The sequence below is a fragment of the Furipterus horrens genome, unplaced genomic scaffold (assembly GCF_987537825.1).
Source record: "Furipterus horrens unplaced genomic scaffold, mFurHor1.1.pri manual_scaffold_13, whole genome shotgun sequence".
Lineage (NCBI taxonomy): Eukaryota > Metazoa > Chordata > Mammalia > Chiroptera > Furipteridae > Furipterus > Furipterus horrens.
Window position 1 is genome coordinate 13,969,826 of NW_028327183.1, and position 19,203 is coordinate 13,989,028.

Consider the following 19,203-nt stretch of genomic DNA (forward strand, 5'->3'; position numbering starts at 1 on the left):
TTGCTGCGTGTTGAGCGGGAACACCCTCCTTCTACCCTTGGACATCTGGTGCTCCTGGTTCTCTGGCCTTTGGACTCATATTGGAACTTACACCATTGGCTCCTCTGGTTCTTAGGCCTTTGTGTTTGGACTAGAACCACATTACTGGCTTTCCTAGGACTCCAGCTTACAGATCGAGGAGCCTCTCAGCCTCCACAATCCCATGAGTCAATTCATTATAATAAATCTCACTATTATCTGAGGCAAGTATTATGAACCCATTTTACAGATGGTGAAACTGAGTTTGGAAAGATAAAATGATGTGCTCAAGGTTACAAAACTAGTGAGTGCAGAGCTGAGTTTTGAACCCTGGTGTTTGACTCCAAAGCTTTTGCTTAGCTTTCATGTGATTGCTAAGTGATCATTCAATTCTGCTAAATATCTATTCAGTTGATAAAAAGCACATGCCCTATCTGCTTTCCAAAAGCCTGTCAGGAAGGAGTGAGCTGTTGGTCCATGGAAACATTTTAGTAGAAGCTGGGGAGACACTAGGCAAGATGTGAATTGGATGGGCTGTTGGGGGGGTCCCATCCTGAGGCTGGGCCCTCTGCTTGAGACTGGGATGGGGCTGTGTGGATATAACACAGGACAGACCCTCTTTATAGCCGTCCTCTGTGTCCCCAGTCAGTGCGGCCTGTGGGGCTGTGAGGGAAAGAGCAGGTGGAAGCCAGCGGGTGGTGCTGGCCTTAACCTGGCAGAAGGGATCAGCAGACCACAGCCTGCCTGCTCCCCTGGCCAGGTGGCCCTGGGCTGGTCTCTGGTCCCCCTCCCTGCCCTGGGCCTGGCACCTCTGGCCTAGGAAAGGGCCAGAACTCTTTAGTTACACAATGAAGCCTGCTCTCCTGTCAGAATTTCTGAGAAAGAGACAGGGAGGGAGGAGAAGGGAGGGTCAAGCAACCGAACAATAGGATTTGAACAAAAATGGCCATGTCCCTTGTGTTTGTAAGAAAGAGAAACTGAACACAACTGACATGTCCTTCATCCACATACTGGACAAAGAGGTTCTGGTGCATCCACCCTGGTGGACTTTATAAATGATAGTAAAAAAAAAAAAGTGATGGTGGATGATCTTTATTATTTGACAGGAAACTGCTAAATATCAGTACTATAAATGAAGGGGTGGGAAATCAGATTACAAAACAAAATGTGCATTTCGACCCCAGGTTAAAACCCTTCCCCGCCAGCCTTCACACACACCCCTCTACCAGCTCCCTCGTGACTTACCCCGTTGGCCTGGAGCCAGCCTGTGGGGGAGGGGACCAGGACTATATTGGGAAGGGGATGAGATCACCCAAAGGCTGGCAGATTTAGAACTGGGTAACTTTTTCCACTCATGAGGCTCTCAGAAGTTTCTGCACTGGCTCATAAACCTGGGAGGGGGACCCTGTTTCTCCTTCCCAGGGGTGGAGATGGTGGCTGAAGCTGGAGGGGGCACAGGTACTGGGCTGAAGTTGAGATACAATGAAAGTATCTGGGTCTGGGGTCGCCAGGGTCTAGCTGGGACCCTGCAGGAAACTTCTCCCAGCACATCTTGGTGTCCTTTCACTCCCCTGGGGCCTCTGTGGGCAGAGAGTACATTTTGTGGGTGCAGGAATATCCCCGAGGGTGGCCACTTTGTGGCGAGCTGAGCCGAGTCCCCTTGAGCCCAGCTCTAACACCCTGTTCTATCGGAGATTTCTACTTGCCAGCCTAGTCCTCCCCCAAGAGGACTCCACAGTGTTCCTGGCCAAACGCAGGAAAAGCCCTGGTGGGGGTAGCTGTGGAGGGAAGAGGCCTGGGCTAAGGAGAGAACTAGGGTGCAATTCCAGCTCAACAAATAACTGAGTTCAGTTCAACTCCCACCCTTGACCTCAGTACCCATCAGAAACCCTCAAACCTGCGTTCCAGACTCTCAGAAATGTCACAGTGTGGCCCAGTCTCTGAGCTTTCCCCCAGCATTGTCCAAGCCCGGCTACCCTTCCTTCCCACCTCTGAGCTGGGTGAGGTGCCATGTTTCCCCAAGTCAGTGTCGATCATATAGGCATGTCCATGTTCATCTGGAGTGGCTCTGAGGGCAAGGACTAGCTCCAGGGAGAATGCTAGGACACGCGGGATAAAGAAAAGGGATTGTCCCTGGAAGGGATGGGGGGGGTGGTTGTCAGAAGAGGACCAATAATATGCTCAGCACTGTTCTGTGCCAGGGCCTCCAGTGGGACCTCGGAGCTTCAGGCCCCTCATACTCCACAGCAGACAGCAAGAGAATATGGAGTGGGCACCCTGCCCAGGACTTTGGAGGCGAGAGCAGGAGCTGGGCAGAACCAGAATGAACCGGAACATCCCCTCCTTAGCCTAATGCTGAGCGCAGGGCGGGGAATGGAATTCTCCAGCTGGATGGAGTTGTTCCTGGAAAATCCCCACAAGCCCTTCCAGAAACGTGCTTCTGTGCCTGCCTGCTTTCTTCATACTGGAAGGGAGGGGGCCTTTTAGTGACTGGGCTACACAGACAAGGTCCTTGCCTTCTTTGGACCCCTGGGCTTGCACTCTGGGGTAGCCACATTCACACATCTATTGAGCACCATCTGTCAGCTTCACAGAGTTCTCTTAACCAGCCTGAGAGGCAGGGATCAAGGTCCCAATCATTTGAGAAGAAAGGTGATGCCTAAGGCCACATAGCTGAGTCGGGATTCTAGGCCCACCCATCAAGGGTCAGCCTGCATATGGCTCCATTCCCCCAACACCGTTCAGGATCCTCAAAAGAGCAGGGTGAGCCTGCAGGCTGAGGACACCACTTCCAGCTCAGTCCCACTTGACTGAGAGCCTGTGCTGGCCCCGTTCCTGCCGCTCTCAGAGTAATCCTGGTGGTTCTGGGCACAGATCACTGACCACCACCTGGAAGCTATTTTTGCTCTTCGGGTAACAAGGAAGTCTCACCTTGTGCAGTAACTACTTGGGGCAAAGGTGGAACATGTGACCCAACCCCAGCTGGTCTTGCTGCCCTGTTGGGAAATGACCCCAGGCCTGGCTCAGTCACTCTCCTTTTCTCTCCCTGCCTAGTCACTTCCCAGAATATGGCTTTCTACCCCGTCTCCAATTCTTGCCGGTCCATATCCTTCCCTCTTCCCCAGCTGTCTGACCAGAAAGTCAAGAGCATCTTCATTTGTCTTCATCATCCATTGCTAAATCTTACACACCTGAACAGCCAGAAGATTCTTACATGTAACTGCAGAAACAAGCTCATTTCCTCAGGTTCTATCTAGAGCATTCCAGAATCCAGGTTTAGGAGTCACCTGAGGATCCAGCATCTAGAACAGTGGTTCTCAACCTTCCTAATGCCGCGACCCTTTAATACAGTTCCTCATGTTGTGGTGACCCCCAACCATAAAATTATTTTTGTTGCTATTTCATAACTGTAATTTTGCTGCTGTTATGAATCGTAATGTAAATATCTGATATGCAGGATGCATTTTCATTGTTATGAATTGAACATAATTAAAGCATAGTGATTAATCACAAAAACAATATGTAATAATATATGTGTTTTCCGATGGTCTTAAGCGACCCCTGTGAAAGGGTCGTTCAACCCCCAAAGGGGTCGCGACCCACAGGTTGAGAACCGCTGATCTAGAACTTGACTTTTAGAATCTGGGGCCCTGGAATCCCATGGGGCAGTGACTGATGGCATTTGAGAAGATCACAGAGCTGTGAGCTTACCACTGACACTCTGAAAGATCAAGTACGATCTCAGGGGTCATGGACCCTAAAGGCCATTTATAGAGGGGTGATCCCAGACATGCATAGAGTAGCATCCCAGCAGTCTTGGAGGGGCTCCTTTCAGCTGACACCTGGTGTGTGTGTGGGGAAGTATTTTGACCTGAACTCAGCAACACAAGATAAATGCGTAGAAAAAAGACTGGAAGGAAATCTAATAATAATGTTACTGTAACAACAAAAATAAGAATGGCTGAAGCTGTAATGACAATAATAATAGTAGCTATTGCCATTTTTCGAGGGCCAGTGATGCGCCAGCCCCTATGCTAAGTAAGGGCTTTGCTTATATTATCTTAGTTTTTCTGCACAGTGTGTTCTCTCTCAGTAGCAGGGACCAGTGGCCTATGGGGTGAGCTTTATAAATGAGGGTGGTTTTGCCAGGTCTGCAGATTCCCTGGAGGTGAACAGATGAGCTCTCAGGCCCAATATACAGGGGATGCTGTGCTTTCGCTGCTAGTAACGCTGGGTGTGAGAAGGTGTGACTGGCCCCCTCGGGGATGCCTTTGGGGAGCCAGCCAGGCCCACTGAGATGACCCAGGCCCCCACTTGGCCCTATTTCTCTAGGCGTTGGGGCTCAAAATAGCGGCTGTTTGAGAGCTGACAATCAAAGGGCAGCTAAAAAAAGTTCCCTCAGTCTGGGCTCTGTCGGACACCGCTCATAGGGCCTATTTTGGGGGAGAGGGTGCCGACGTGCCAATGGAAAATTCATGGGGCGGGAGACTCCAAGGTAGGGAGCCCATGTGCCTCCCTTTCCTCATTCTGGCCCCCTAACCCTGAGCACACACACACACACACACACTTACAGCCCATAGCCCCCCTTCCTGACTGTTGGACTTTGTCATCCCTACAACAGCCCAAGAAAGGGATGAGGAAACTGAAGCTCAGGGAGAAACGACTTGCCCAAGGTCACAGAGCCTGGAAATGGGCATGACAGTGGCCAGCCTGAGTCTCTGTGGCTCACAGTAGTGTTCTCCCCCTAGAGACAGTCCCTGCCTCTGGCCTTCTGGGCATCAAAAGCTCAGAGGTGGTGCATTCTGGGTTGAACTGGGAAGAAACGAAGGATGACTGGAGAGTCTTGATGACATATGGGAAGAAATCCCACTGGGAACCCCCAGGCCAGTTCTGATGGGACCTTGCTTAGCTGTAGGAGAGGCAGCTTGTGCAGGGCCTTGTCCTGGGTGTGCCCATCCCCCCACCCGTCCCTGTGACTACCTTACCTTCTCACTACCCAGGCCCTCAGAGCCTGGCAGCCCCTGCCAAGTTTCCAGGGAATGTGTCAGATAAGGGGCTGGTGCTCATGACTCCCACGCAGCCACTATCTCTGACCCCACTGCCACCACGAAGTAGGTAAGAATAGCAGCAGCCCCAGTGAGTGAGCACGCACACAGAGACCACATAGCAACGTATTCAGGCAGCCAGCGCCGTCACTCAGACTGAGGCCAAGTGTCCAGGTCCCCCTCCCCATCAGTTCCAGCCCCATCGGGCTCCCCCAGTGTCCTGGGCCTGGAGCCCCACAACACTTTGTGATAAAGCACCAAGCTTCACCTTCTGCCTCTGCTGCCTCAGCAAATAGGATCTGGCGGGAAGCACACTAGCTTGTTGATCCTTTCCTGGGACCTGAGCCCTGCCTTCCACTGAGGAGCTGTGTGACTTGAGTTGGACACCATCCCTCTCTGGGCCCATAAGCAGGGAAAAGTGACACAGTAGTTCCCTGAAGCATGGGAAATGTCAGCAAGGTCTCTCCTGGGGCTAGGGTCCCTCATCCTGGTAACTGCAGCCTGGTCTAGCTACTGAATGCCCCTGTGAAACCAGACCCTTTGACTTCCTCGTCAGCGGGGATGTAGAGTAAGTGTGTGGGAATCTCTGAGATATGATCACAGGATTGGGGGCATGTTGTGGCTGAGTCCCCTTTAAGTCTTCCTGTGACACTTCTGTGGGTGTGTTCCCTTGTGTCCCATGCGTGTGCTAGAGTGGCTGCATCACTCTGAGAAAGCAGCGGTTGTCATGGAACCCAGAGTGAGCGTCACAGTGACATAGGAAGTGGGACGATCTAAGGAGCCTTTTGTTCAAGTTCCTGAGTCACTGTGACACTTAGGAGGAATCAAAGGAGCCTAGTCCCCTAGTCCCCACGTCAGTGGCCCCTGCAACTCCTACAGCCTGACTCACTGCAGGGGTCGGGCCCCTCCTGCAGCCTTCTCACCCCTCTGCTCCCAGCCCCCTTGCTCTCCTCATCTTTCCCCTGTTCTCTTCCTCTTGGCTCTCAAGCCTACATCCTGTCACCCCCCATGTCCTCCACCACTGACCCAAAGAGTCCCACGGACAGGAGGCCAAGGAAGCTAGGGAAAGGGAGAAAGGGAGGGGCTGAGGTGAGCTCCTGGCATGTTCACACATTGTGACCAAACTTCCACATGCACTCACACCCACAGACACACAGGCCTGCCAAGGGGTCTCTAAACTCAGTCTGTCAACATTAGTCCTGCCAAGTAGGCCCCCTGCAATCATTTATTTGGGTCCTCCCACACCTCTGAGACCCTGTCATTAGGAACATCTATCCTGCAGTAGCAGGATGGCTGGAGGTCACTTTGGAGGGAAAACTGCCCTGAGGCCCAGGCTAGAGTTCTGGGTGGCAGAGGTGGGTGTGGGTAGGGTGGGGTCTGTGAGATCTCCAGACTGTTCCTTTCTTTGTGAGTAAGGGCAGAACTGACCTCTGAGCCTCTTGCTTCAAGAGCCCTAATCGCTAGGGCTGGAAAAAGTTTAAAAATATCCTCATGTTTACATTCTTTCCAAGCCCAACTTCCATCCTCAGTGTTGGGCCCCTTTGATCTGTCGCTGCACCTCTGGAAGGGGCCTGGGAGAGGGGGAGCATGAGCTCCCCACTGGGGCAGACTCTGCCACTCCCTCCATCTCCAGACCAGCCCAAACCCAGCAAGACCCCTCAACATCAACCAGAGAGAGCTTTAGAGCTGACAAGGAACCAAGGTTGAAGGGGGGTGTCTTGCCCAGCGTCACCCAGCAGGGCCATGTAGGGGGCTGGAGTTGGGGGCCCTCTCTGCACTCACTTTCAAAAGCCTGGGCCTCATGTTCTCTTTCTGCTGTATGCCCAGCACTGTACTAAATGCATTTTGTGGGAACTATCTCATGTAGTCCTCTCAACAACTCCGTTTTATCAACAAGTAAACCAAAGCTCAGAAAGGTAAAGTGACTCACCTGGAAACACACAGCAAGGAAGAGGCAGAATATGAATCATATGTTCTTCTACCCACACTGAGCCATCAGTTATCACCCTAGCAGGGTCTAGACCCTGCCTGCTTGCAGAGTGAGGCCCACTTCATTAGCGTGAATTCCACAAGCACTTGCTAACCCACCACCAAGCCCATAAACCAGTGCTAGCTTCATGTTTCTCTCCCTCTGTGACTCAGGAGAAACCACCTACCTCTCCAACCCTTACTTTCCTCTATAGACAGACTGAGGATCACAGGAGAGGCTTATGAGATGCTCAGGGAAATGGAGCCCGCGTCCCTGGGGATTGTGGACCTTGTGGTCAGCCCCAGTGCAGACACAATCAGACAGTGGCCTGGGGGCTGGGGACCCAACAAAGAAGCCCTCAAACTGGCCCAGATGCCTTAGTTCGCCCTGGTACCCTGTCATCTACTCTTTCCTTTGTTGATGCCCCACCCACCTGCTCAGTAACCCATCCATCCATCCAGTTATCCACCCACCCATCTACCTACCTATCTATCCATCCAGAACTAGGACACGGGAAGCAGTGATTCCAGGGTTCCAGCTCAGGTGCTTCATCCCACTGGCTGGGTGAACTTGGAAAGGTTCCCTTCACCTCTTTGTGATTTACTTCCCTGACTATATAAGAAAGAGCTTGCCTGGGTGATCTCTAAGGACCTCTGGGGTATCTTGTAGGAGTAGAGATCTTCTGAAGACTATGGACACTTCTGGAGAATAATACGACAAACCTGAGCCAGACAGTCCCACCTTGTTCCCTGCTCCCCAAACTCTCAGTTGCAGCTCTTAACCACCCTGACCTTCAAGATCCTCCACAGAAAATGGAGCCAATACTCCCACCCTCACAGGTTGCTGGGAGATTAGGTGAGATGCTGCCTTCCAAGGGTTTTGCACCCTGAAGACTTCTGAGCAGGTACAGGCCAAGAAGAGGATCCTGGGAGAAGGGGAGGAGAGGAAGCTCTGCTTGGATCACAATATTCTGCAGAGCCTCTAGTATGGGTCCAGGATGGCTGGGAACAGCCTCAGAGTCTATTCCTAGGCTAGAGATCCTGGCTGAGTCTCCCAGGCCCCCATCCTACAGAATCTGCTAGGAGTGGAGAGATTATCTCCTAAAAATAGGGCCTGGGCCCACTGAGGTTGTTTTTCTCCCTTCCCTGTGATTTACCATCATCAGCTCAGGGTGCCTGAAACGGCAAGTCCCACCTTGGCTCCCCAGATACTATTGGATGGAGACATGGGGAATCAGTATGTATCTGGGGTCAGTCAGGAGTCAAGGATTAGAGGTCAGTCTGCAGGTATGGTCAGGGCTCAGCAGGACACCAGGGCCATGGCTTAATCTTGGGGCATGGAGGGTTTTATCCCACCCCAAGTGTCCATCTGAGTGATTCCTCCATCTCTGACTTTCTGCAGTCTCCCCTTGTGCTGACCAGCCAGCGTGAAAAACACAAAGGTGTGTTGGGGCTAGCACTGGGGCAGAGGGACCCTATTCCCAGCCTCACCTCTCTTGTTCTAGCCCCATGTGGCCTTCACAATTCCTGCCCAGACCCTTCCTGAGACTGAGACCTCTAACCACTCCTGTGTGCAGGTGAATCACGCATAGGAACACATGTGCTCACAGATGAGCAGAAGACATGGAGTTACAAGGTGCCCTCCTTCAGCAAAGATGATCACCAGCAAAATGCAGAACTGATACTCTCAAAGACACCCTTCTCAACCATCACCAGAACAGAGCTGATCCATCCAGGGTTTGCAGCCAGTGGTCTCCAAATGCCCATGGCAATGACCCGTCCTGCCCTGACCAATGTGGCTAGTTGGTTGGGTATCATCCCACTAAGCAAAAAGTCACTGGTTCAATTCCCAGTCAGGACACATGCCTGGGTTGCAGGTTCGGTCTCCAGTCAGAGAGTGTACAAGAGACAACCGATCAATGTTTTTCTCCATCTCTTTCTCCATCCCCTCCCCTCTCTTTAAAATTAATAAGTAAATAAAATTTTTTAAAAGACAGAAATATCCACCCTGCTCAAAATCTCACCAAGAGCTCATATAGTACTTTGACTTTCCCTAGAGGGAACCCCAGCCTTTTCTTTCAAGCCCCCAGACCCTTTCTGTACAGCAGGAGAGGGTAAAGGGATAAAGGGGCAGGTGGACACAGGTAACAAACACACATACGGACACTTGGACACGGGCACAGCAGTCCCTTAGGGCCTCTGCCCAGCTCTCTGAGGCTTTATTATTGGACAAGCATGCCGCCATTTGGAGCGCTGCCACGGGCAGCCCATAAAGTCAGTGTGCAGACATATCTGGTGATGTTGCCTCCACCCCAGGGCAGGTGAAGGCCTTGGCTCTGACCAGGCCCCCATGGAGCTGTGGTGCTGGGCCCTCTCCCAGTAGATTCAGATGGAGTCAGAGGCCAACCTCTGAGCTGCAGCTACCTGGACCATTCAAACCGCTGCCTTCAGGGGCACACTGTCCGCTGGCTGATCGAGGTCCTTCTTTCTCGACAGAGTCAAGTGGGTGAATATGAGGATGAGAAAGATGCCTGAGGAGCCAGAGAAGGATGGATCAGCCTTCAGAAGGCGCTGTGGGACTTGTCCATCTCTAGGAACTCCCTGCTATTGGTATTGGTTTAATGAGGAAGCAAAGTTTCCCAGACAGCATCTCCAAGGCTGGGCTGGCGTGACTGTGGTCCTGGTTCCTGAAGAAACATGACTGCTTGGCTGGCTCGACTCTCACTGGGCCCTGCCCCCTTGAGGCCACCCAAAACTCCCCAGCCTCTAAGGTACCCTTCTCTGAGGAACAGTTTGGGTGGGAGTCATCTGGGAGCCAAAGAGTTGCTTCCATGAACCTCTGAGAGAAAGGCACATTGTAGTGTACATTGTGCTAGAACCAGCCAAAAAAAACCAGCCAGGAAAAAAGTTAGGAGGGGGCGGGATGCTAAAGAATAAAAGGGGATAGAGAGGGAGGCTTGGATTGAAGGACTTCAGCTATAAAGACCCAGACTCTGCCACACCCTGGCTGTGTAACCTTAGATAAGTTACTTAACCTCTCTGAGCATCAGGGACCTTTTCTGGAAAATGAGATGCCAGGATCTACCTCACAAGATTTTGAGATGGTTCAATACAATAATCCTATGCTTGGCAGAGGGCCTGCCACACAGTCACTGTGTAATAATGTAACAGTAAATGCTGTTACCAGTGATGACAATGGTGAGTATAACAGGAGGCAAGACCACAATGACTAGGAGAGTTGGGGGGGAATCCCTTCTCCAGCTGGGGAGCACCGTGGGGACAGGGGCACCATATATCTGGAGGCTGTGACTCTGACCACCCATCACCCTCCCCCATTCAGGAGCCCCAGCTTGCACTACCTATTGCCATCAGGGTGCCCATGAGGATGCCCAATGCTGACAGCTTCGTGGGCATGCCCTTCATGCGGCCCACCTTGAGCAAGCACTGTCCCTCCATGTTGCAGCGGCATACAATCACTGAGGACAAGCAAGAGAGGAAGGTAAAAGTTGTGGTGGTGGTGGGGTTGTCTCTCCACCTGCACGGAGTGTCCAACCTGGCTGGTATGTGTGTTTTTGTGGATATGTATGTATACATGTGTGGGGAGGGTGTGTGCTCCTCTGTGCGTGTCCATGTGAGCCTGCATGCACATGTACCCATTCCTCCTCCTGCATCCAATGGTTCCTTCCAAAACTGCAGGCCACACCAGAGCCTTGGCCTTACCTCGGACCAGGAGCTGCCACATCCGGGTATTATGGCTGACAACTACAGGGATTAGGTATTCACGTGGCTCCACCCAATGCAGGGCCAGGGTGAGGTAGGCATGGGAACCTGTTGGAACCATAAGCAGTGATCAGAATTTCTACCCTGGACAGGCCCTCTGGGGGCTGCTCCCACTAGGCCCAGGCCCACCCCTGCATCTCACTTTGAGTGCCACCCCCTTTCTGCCACAGCCCTCACCCCTTCCCCCACCACACACCATTGAGAGCCTGGATGTGCCAATCCCGCTGTACTGTGGGGTTGGGCCCAAGGGCAAAACTGTAGGGACCGTGCCCATCAGCCAGGTCAGCGTCCTCGCTGGGTCCACTGACAACCACGCCATGGTTCTTGCGGGGTGTGCAGAGGTGTCGGGTGGGCACAAGGGCCAGAGTTGGGGCTGGGGCAGAAGAGGCCTTCAGGAAGTGGATCACGAGGGTCACAGAGGTGCTCAGTGTGGGCTTATCTGCAAAGGAGGCAGTGCTGAGCTGGCCCGGGCCCTTGTGAGGGTGGGTTTGAGTCTGGAGTCCCCTGGTTGTTCCTTTCCACCCCTCAGACTCACCCTGCTGATTCCCCTGCCACAGCCCCTCCCTCCCCTCTACTCCTTCCCCTCCATCCCCATCATCAGCCCCATGCCAGTCTATTCCTCACACTGTACTTCACCCTCATCAATATCTAAACAGCAGCCATGCCCTGCTTTTTGTGCTTTTCTGAAAGCCAAATTTGTCCTCACTGCCCCCACTCCCTCCAGGCCCACTGCTGGTGCCAGGGCCCAACGATGTGCAGAGAAGCTCACGTGTGCTGGGTCGGTGCTCAGACCTACGAACACCTCCCTGACGTACCTGCCCCTGGGCCAGCCCCTCATCCTGTCAGAGTGGCGTTCAGAGTCCTTCATACCTGGCCTCAGTGTCCCATGCAGGCTTAGTTCCTGGCACACCGCCCCAGGAGAGCCCCTGGCCCTCCTTCCATCTGCCCAGCCCCACACCTTCTGCTCCCAGCCTGTGAGATGCCCTCGAGGGATAAGGGGCAGGGCTGGGGGTTGCAGGTGTGGTCTGAGAGGAGAGGCAGAGGCCAGACATTTTCAGAGAGGGACACTGGACCCAACGCTTCACCCGTCCCTCCTGCATGGAGCAGAGCAGGTGCTGCGAGGGTCTGCCCCAGGGAGGCATTTCCCTCCTGCTTATCCATCTGTCTTTCCAGGGCCCCCCACTGCTGCCCAGCCATACCTGCATCTTGGGCCTTCACCAGCACCGTGTACATGTCCCCAGGCTGAGCACCCTGCAGGGGGCGGGCCGTGTGCACCTCCCCAGAGACCTCTTTGATGCAGAGCCAGCCCTCTGAGTCATTGACCAGGGAGAACCTGAGGTCCAGAGAAGATGGGGTGGGGAGGCACTGGGATGATATATGTATGGGGTTTTGCTCAGTGACCTCCAGAGTCGTGTGACCTGCTAAAGTTTTATATCTTCTCTGTGACTTGGGGGTGGCAGCAGTTCCCTGGGGGCACCCCCTCAGCTTCAGGAACTTGTTGGGGGTAGGTTTGAACCATATATATTGTGGGTGGGGAGGGGACTCTCAGACCCTGGGGGTGCCTAACTCAACTCCACCAGTTGCAAGTTACCACTTGAAGAGACCATGATTGGGCAGCCTGTCTGAGGGCGCCGGAGATGGCCCAGTCCAGCCAGCATGGGAAGGCACCATCTGTGCTCTCATAGGGTCCAAACACCCCTCTTTGTGCCCTGTCCAGCTCATCCAGCCCTGATCCTCCCCAAGGAGTCCCAGCCTTGGCATTAGCCAGGTCTGAGGAACGTCACAGGCCATAGATAATGCAGGTTGCCTCTGAGGCCCTGGGGACATCTCTACAGAGCAGGGAAGGTCCAGCCCAGGTAAGGGACTGGGCTTCTGGCTCACCTGAGATGACTGCTCATGGGGTCTGAGGGCTGGATGGCCAGCAGGAAGGAGCCGGCTGGGGTGCTGACCGGAACACGGGTCTCATAGCTCTTTCGGTCCAACTTGAGGGGTGGCACTGCTTTCTCCACCAGCACAGTCACAGTGGCTGTGGCACCAGGGCCTGGGCCTGGCCCCACCAGCTCTGCCACACTCCGGACCACCACGACCAGCTCGTGTCTTGGAGCTGCCTCATAGCTAAGGTTCTGGAACCAGTGGGGCCTGGATCACTGTGTGGGCTGGGGTGTGGCACACTTGTGCATACATGTGCACATGTGTGCGCCCCTCCTCCACGCCAAGCCCTTTACCTTGAGGAGTCGCAGTTGGACATGACCAGAATCTGGTTTCCAATCCAGGCCAAAGGTCCCGTCTACATCCCCTGCCTCAATGGCAAAGTCCATGAGGCAGAAGGCAGGCTCAAGGTCAGCATCAGTGGCTATGAGTGTGGCCACCAGAGTCCCAGGCTTTGTGTCCTCTGGGAGACTTACAGGCTCAATCTGGAGACATTTGGATGGGTGTGAGTCCCCCATCAGGGCCTTCCAAGGTCTCCTCCCCTGCTCCTGCTTACCTGGGAAGCAGTGAACTCAGGAGCATGGTCATTGATGTCCGTGATTGTGACAGTGACCTCACATGTGCTGCTGAGACCTGAGGCATGGAGGACATGTTGGGGAGGCCAGGGTAGAAGCAAAGGGGACAGGGAGACTGGGTCATCATCAAGGTCACACCATCAGGGTACTTACCACCCTCTGCTCCTCCTAGGTCAACAGCCAGCACCTGAAGCAGGATGTTCTGGCCAGCATGGAGGGGGACAGTCCCCAGTGTCACACTGCCGGAGGTGGAGTCTAGTTCGAAGGCTCTCCCCTCAGTGCCCTCCTCAGGCTCAGGGCTCAGCAGGTGATACACAACGTGGGAATTGGGGGAACCAGGAGCATCCATGTCCTCTGCCAGCAGCTGAGTCACTTTGGTGCCTGCAAACACAGCACCCACAGTGGTGGGACCAGGGCCCAGCCTGGAGGCCTTACTTCACCCTCTCGTCTTTTGTGCTGGGCTGAACCTGAGCTCATGTGTGGGTGTATGTGTGTGTTGTGGGGTCATTAAGGCTGGCCCCATCCCAAAGAAGAACAAAATGGGGTGGTTCATAAGACTTCACCCCTCCCCCAGCCCCTGACAAGGCCTATAGCCCACCTGGGGGACTGAGCTCAGGGATGCTGATTGGGGGACCACGTGGGGGGCAAAGAGGCGCGTTGTCATTTTCATCGGTCACCACCACCTGCAGCTCCAGAGGTTCTGTGTAGTCTTCACCACGGGTATTCTGAGCCCGCACCTGGAGCAGGTACTATAGTGGGCAGTGCGGGGCTTCAGATGAAGGCCAAGGGCAGCTCCAGGCTGGCCTGGGTCTGCATTGCCTTCTGATGGCCAGCTTCAGCTCTTCTGGGTGCTCTTTTACTGCCTCAGTGCCTGTGGGGGATGTGACACCCCCAAAAGCCAACCAGACAGTGACTAAGCACCCCTTAACCTACCCTCCTGGCTTCCTCCCTCACCTCACCTCAGCCTGAGCTTCTCGGTCCAACTCCCTGGTCACGTAGAGTTTCCCCTCTGCATCCACATCAAAAGGTCCAGGGGGCTGGCTCTCCAGGTGATAATGTACATCGCCCCCATTCCAGTGTACCTGGGGGGGGCACACAGAATGAGGACACCCCAGGATGAGAGACAGGAGCAGCACGTGTCAGCCCTCACTGTCCAGTGTTCTCAGGTAGGGAGCCTGGGCCCCAATCACTATGTGACTCAAGGCGAGTTGCTGTCATCCCTGAGCCCGGGGCATTCTTCCGTTTGGGGCACTTGTGGCTCCATGGTGGCTTTGCACTGGTTCAAGCCTGGACCCTGCCCAGAGTGCCTGAATGACCAGGTTGTTTGATTCTCCTCCCTCAGGCAAGGCCTGAGCCTAGGGCATTCCTCCAGGATGCCTGAGACATTCCTGGCCTGAGTGATAATCCCCATGGATCAGGGAGCAGCAGGGGTGACAGCTGTTCACCCTGCGGAAGCCTGGAGCAAGCATAGGAAGTCAGCATGGAGCCACACCTGCCAGAGGACAGCAGGTGAAGGGCTGTGGGTCTGGTCCCAGGGCCTTGAATGCCCCACTCCATGATGAGAACTGATAGGGGCAGTGGAGGAAAGAGCACAGGTGGGAGTGGAAGAGGGGTCAGGCTGCATCCCAGACCCATCCCCAAAGTCTCTATGAGTCTCAGGCCCAGCTGCGCCATCCATGGGGCTACTCTGGCCACTGACAGGCACTTACTCACCTGGGAAATGTGGTGTGGGTATGGAACTTTGAGATTCTCCACCAGGTGGACAGAATCCTGGGACACCCAGGTGCTCTCTACTATGGAGATATCTATAGTAGCTGTGGCTTGGTGGCCTGAGGCTTGGTCACCCATATCCTTGACCTGTACCAAAAGCTGGTAGGGTCCCTCCAGGGCCTGGTCGAGGCTGGTGCTCCCTAGAAGAGGCAGGGCTGTTAGCTGAGCAGAGCACTAGGGAATAGGGGTTCAGAGCATCCTTCTCAGCAAGGTACCAAACACAAAGCCAAGCATATGGCAGGTGTTCAGGACACTATCTTGTCCAAGGGATAAGAAGGACTTTTAGCACCATTGTGAACATCCAACCAGGACTTGACGGTTCTCAGTCATTTGCATATTGATCCACACAATGAATGATTGATGGACTGGATGGGTGGATCACCAGGACAGTGGGGAGGAGTACATGGGAGAATGGGTCGATGAGTAGATGACCAGTTGGATGAATGAATGGTTGGCTAGGTGGATGAGTGACAGTTTGGAGAACAATAAGATGGATGGGATTTGGGTGTGTGGTTGTTAATTTGGATGGATGTTTGGATAGATGGGCTGCATATGTGGTTGGGTAGTAGATGAGTGAATGGGTGGCTGACTAGGTGGGTATATGATTGGCTTTTCTTCCTATCCTCAGACCATGTCTCTGGTCTGAACTCCCAGTCTAGGTCTCTCTCACTGTCAACCCAAAGGTCTCCCAGCAAAGTCCTAGGCTATAACCCCTCAGGTCTCTCCTATTTTTGTCCCTTAGGCCCTGTTCTCCAGAATGTAGGGCAGAGGCACTCCATGCACACCATTTCTTAACTCTCCATGCATGATTCTGCTCCCATGCATGGTTCAAGTATGAACTTTTGCCTTGATACTCTCTCCATCGAGAATGTTCTTTCCTCCTCCTTTATTGCTCAAGTTCCAACCCATCCTTCTAGTACCACCTTCTCCAGATTTCCCTGACTCTCCCTCCCCATCACACCCAGCTCAGGCTCACCCTTGGGGCTGAGGGCCAGAGCCCCCAGCCGAGGCTCCAGCTGGAACATGTCTGGAAAAGGCTGGGCTGGGGCCTGGTTCAGGATGTGGAATCGGAGATCTGAGTTAGCTGTTCCTGGCTCGTCCCCATCTGAAGCCTCAAGGAAGAGGAAGGGAATGCCTGGCGTGTGTTGAGAGAGCAAACCGTAAGGGATGCAGAGAATGAGAGTCTCCCATGCCCCTCTACCTCTTCCTGGTCCTTACTTCCATATCCATCATCATATCATGACTCAAGATAAGCCACAGCTTTTTACTCTACTTCACAGGTGAACAGACAGAGACCAACATGGATGGAACTCACCTGAGGACCCCCAGTCGGGTAGAGTGGTGCAGGATGAGACAGAAATTGGACCATGGCTACCTTGTCCCTATGCTGACTCTCTGGCCATCTCTTTACTCTCTACTCTCCCATCAATGCCCACCTGAACTTTCTGTGAGCTGGCTGCTCTGGCCACTCACCAGGCCTGGTGTCCTGGCTCAGCCGAACTCTGTAGATGGCCTGGGAGAAATGGGGCACCTGGTCATTTTCATCCCTCACATGCACATGCACAGGCTGAGGACCCCACAAGACATGTCCATCCTCAGTCTCCAGGGTGACCTGCAGGGAAGGGTAGTTAGTGCTCCACCCTGCCTTCAATGTTTTCCCCTGTACCTGGCCCAGCCCTACCTGTAGCTGGTACTCTGCCTGTTCCTCTCGGTCCAGGGCTCTGGTCACCACCAAGAAGCCAGAGTCAGGATCCACAGCAAAGGGGTCCCCAGTTGCCATGCCTGAGTTTCCTGACAGTACAACCTGGCCCTCAGCTTCCTCACGAGGTAGTGGCAGCTGGTGAGGTAGAACAGAGGTGAAGGGGTGAAGGGAGTGGGGACCAGGCTTGGGGGATGCTCCTTCCACCTAATGGCTCTATTTTATATATGAAGAAACAGAGACTCAGAGAGGGCCAGCACTTACCTGAGGTCACACAGCGAGGTGATAACAGAATTGAGATTCAAAGCCAAGCTCTTTCCCCTGTACCTGATGCTTCCTAATACTCCGGGCCCTTCTTTCTAAAGCCTGAAACTCCTCTCCCAATGATTCATTCTTTTACTGAAAGATCTACTTTCTTCTGGGATTAAAGTCTTTCTAGTCATGCACACTATGTCGCATATTCTCCAGAGAGCAGGGCTTAAAAGTGAGCCAGAGAAAGAAGAGAGGGCAGCCCACCCTGGTCAGGCACACCTTGGTCAGCTCACCTTGGTCAGGTACAATGGGAAATTCCCACCATAGTTTTCTGGGACTTCCACATACAGCTCTGCAAGCTGGGCCTCAGGCAGAACCTGTGGGAAGATTCTCATCTTGTCACCAGGCTCCATCTTCCTGCCCTGGCACTGGGGACCTAACTTGGAGGGGAATTTCTGCCTGTTCCCTGGACCTGGCCACACCTTAGTGTATCCACCCTCATGATCCCACAACACGCCTATAGCCAGCTCTGACCCCCTGCCCCAACTGCTACCATCCATGGTCAGTGTAACTGGTCCAGGTGCAGTGGGGAGCAAGGGTGCCAACCCCCAAAGCCAGGATCTGAAGGAGTGGGGCAGGGCCCAGCTCACCTGGGGGACTGAGAGGCAAAGCAGCCACCACCAGGCAGGGACCATGGTCAGGACGGGCCTGAGGGACATGGCAGTGAGGATCCAGCCCAGACTGGCGGGTAGGGGGTCCCTCCCATCACCCTTCCCCTGGAGAGTATTCCCCTCCTCATCCCCACTCACTCCCACTCAGCCCCTAGAGCCCCATGGGATATAACTGTCCCTCCTTCTTAAGCTGAGCCTCCTCCTACTTGGTCACTATGGCAGGCAGCCAGGCCTCCTACTGTCCCCTGTCCTCCAATGCTGCCCCAGCAACTCTCAGAGCTGGCCCTCTCCATCCCATCTAAGTGAACACTGCCGCCACCCCCTCCCATCCTTGTCCCCTGCCTCAGCTCATTCCAAACACATAGACAGAGGGAGCTCACGACAGAATGGCCTCCTCTTCCTCCCCTTAGAAGGGCCCGTGGCTCCCCATTGCTTGCAAGGTAGCGTCCAGCTGCTCAGCCAGGCCCACCAAGGCCCCTAGGCCCAGCCACCCTGCCGCTTCTTGGTTGTTGCCCCCACAAGGATCTCCATGGGAGTTTCACCTTCAGACCTCTGCCTCCTTCCCACCTTAGCCTCTCCAGATTGTGGATCCCGAAGTGCTAATTTCCAAACAGCTCTGAAAATCACAAAAATTTGGAAAGACCCTGATGACTCTGAGGGTCACTTCCTGCAGTTGCCTCAAGTTGCAGCAAGGCCTGAAGGACATGGCCTGACCAAGGTCACAGAGGATTAATTAACCACAGGCAAATTCTTCCTGGAACAGAGGACTCTTGGTTCAGACTCTCAGGACTGTTCTTCCTTCCACTGCCATCCTTCAGACTCGGAGTCCCCTCAGGGCAGGAGCCCTGCCCTCATCTTGGCATTTTCTAGCGCTCAGCATGGAGCTGGGCACACAGAGCGAGGGCAACCACTCCGATCTTCCCTGGATGATGGGAGGACAGGGCCGTGTTTCTCCTTCGGCCACCACCAACCCCACCTCAGCCCTGCCCACCCCCTACCCCCAGCTCCCAGTCCTTCACCTGCTGGTGCCTAAGGCTCGCTCCCTTGGTCCAGCTGCCAGGTGAGAATGCTTTTTTCTCCAAGAGCGCTGGCTGGACCGGGCTGGGTGGGGTAGGGCAGGGCGGACACTTGAGCAGGAAGGGCGGACACTTGAGCAGGTAGGCGGTCCCACCACTCTTGCTCAGGAGTGGAAAACACCACTGGGCCCACAGCAGCATGCCTGGCCCTGCCCAGCCCCCCAAGTTACTCATTGACTTTGGAAAGCTGGGGGCTGCTCAGCATCTGCCACTGCCAGCCCTGGGAGGTGGGAGATCTTCGGCCCAGCACTCCTCCCATCCCTACATAGCCCTGTGGGCACTTCTTAGCCCTCTGGGCTTGGACGGTACAGTCTGCAGATTCAACCAGCCATAGACTGACAATATTCAAAAAAGAAGCTGTTACATTGTTGTTAACGTGTAGTTAAGGCCTACGATGGGTACGTCTTACTGAACGTGTAC

At 54.1% G+C, this 19,203-nt stretch overlaps 1 protein-coding gene across 1 annotated transcript; it reads right to left on the bottom strand.

The window, feature by feature from the left end:
• Nucleotides 1-9,202: 9,202 nt before the first annotated feature.
• On the bottom strand, nt 9,203-17,464 carry CDH16 (cadherin 16). Its single transcript, XM_090259628.1, has 16 exons — nt 17,330-17,464; nt 16,767-16,922; nt 16,559-16,697; nt 16,062-16,220; nt 15,029-15,225; nt 14,275-14,397; nt 13,914-14,064; nt 13,469-13,696; nt 13,297-13,373; nt 13,037-13,225; nt 12,693-12,934; nt 12,011-12,144; nt 11,008-11,250; nt 10,752-10,859; nt 10,391-10,507; nt 9,203-9,562 (listed from the first exon to the last, which is right to left on the bottom strand). Exons 1-16 carry the CDS (start codon nt 17,447-17,449, stop codon nt 9,465-9,467), a joined length of 2,481 nt encoding a protein of 826 aa, XP_090115754.1. The 5' UTR covers nt 17,450-17,464; the 3' UTR covers nt 9,203-9,464.
• Between the last annotated feature and the right edge of the window lie 1,739 nt (nt 17,465-19,203).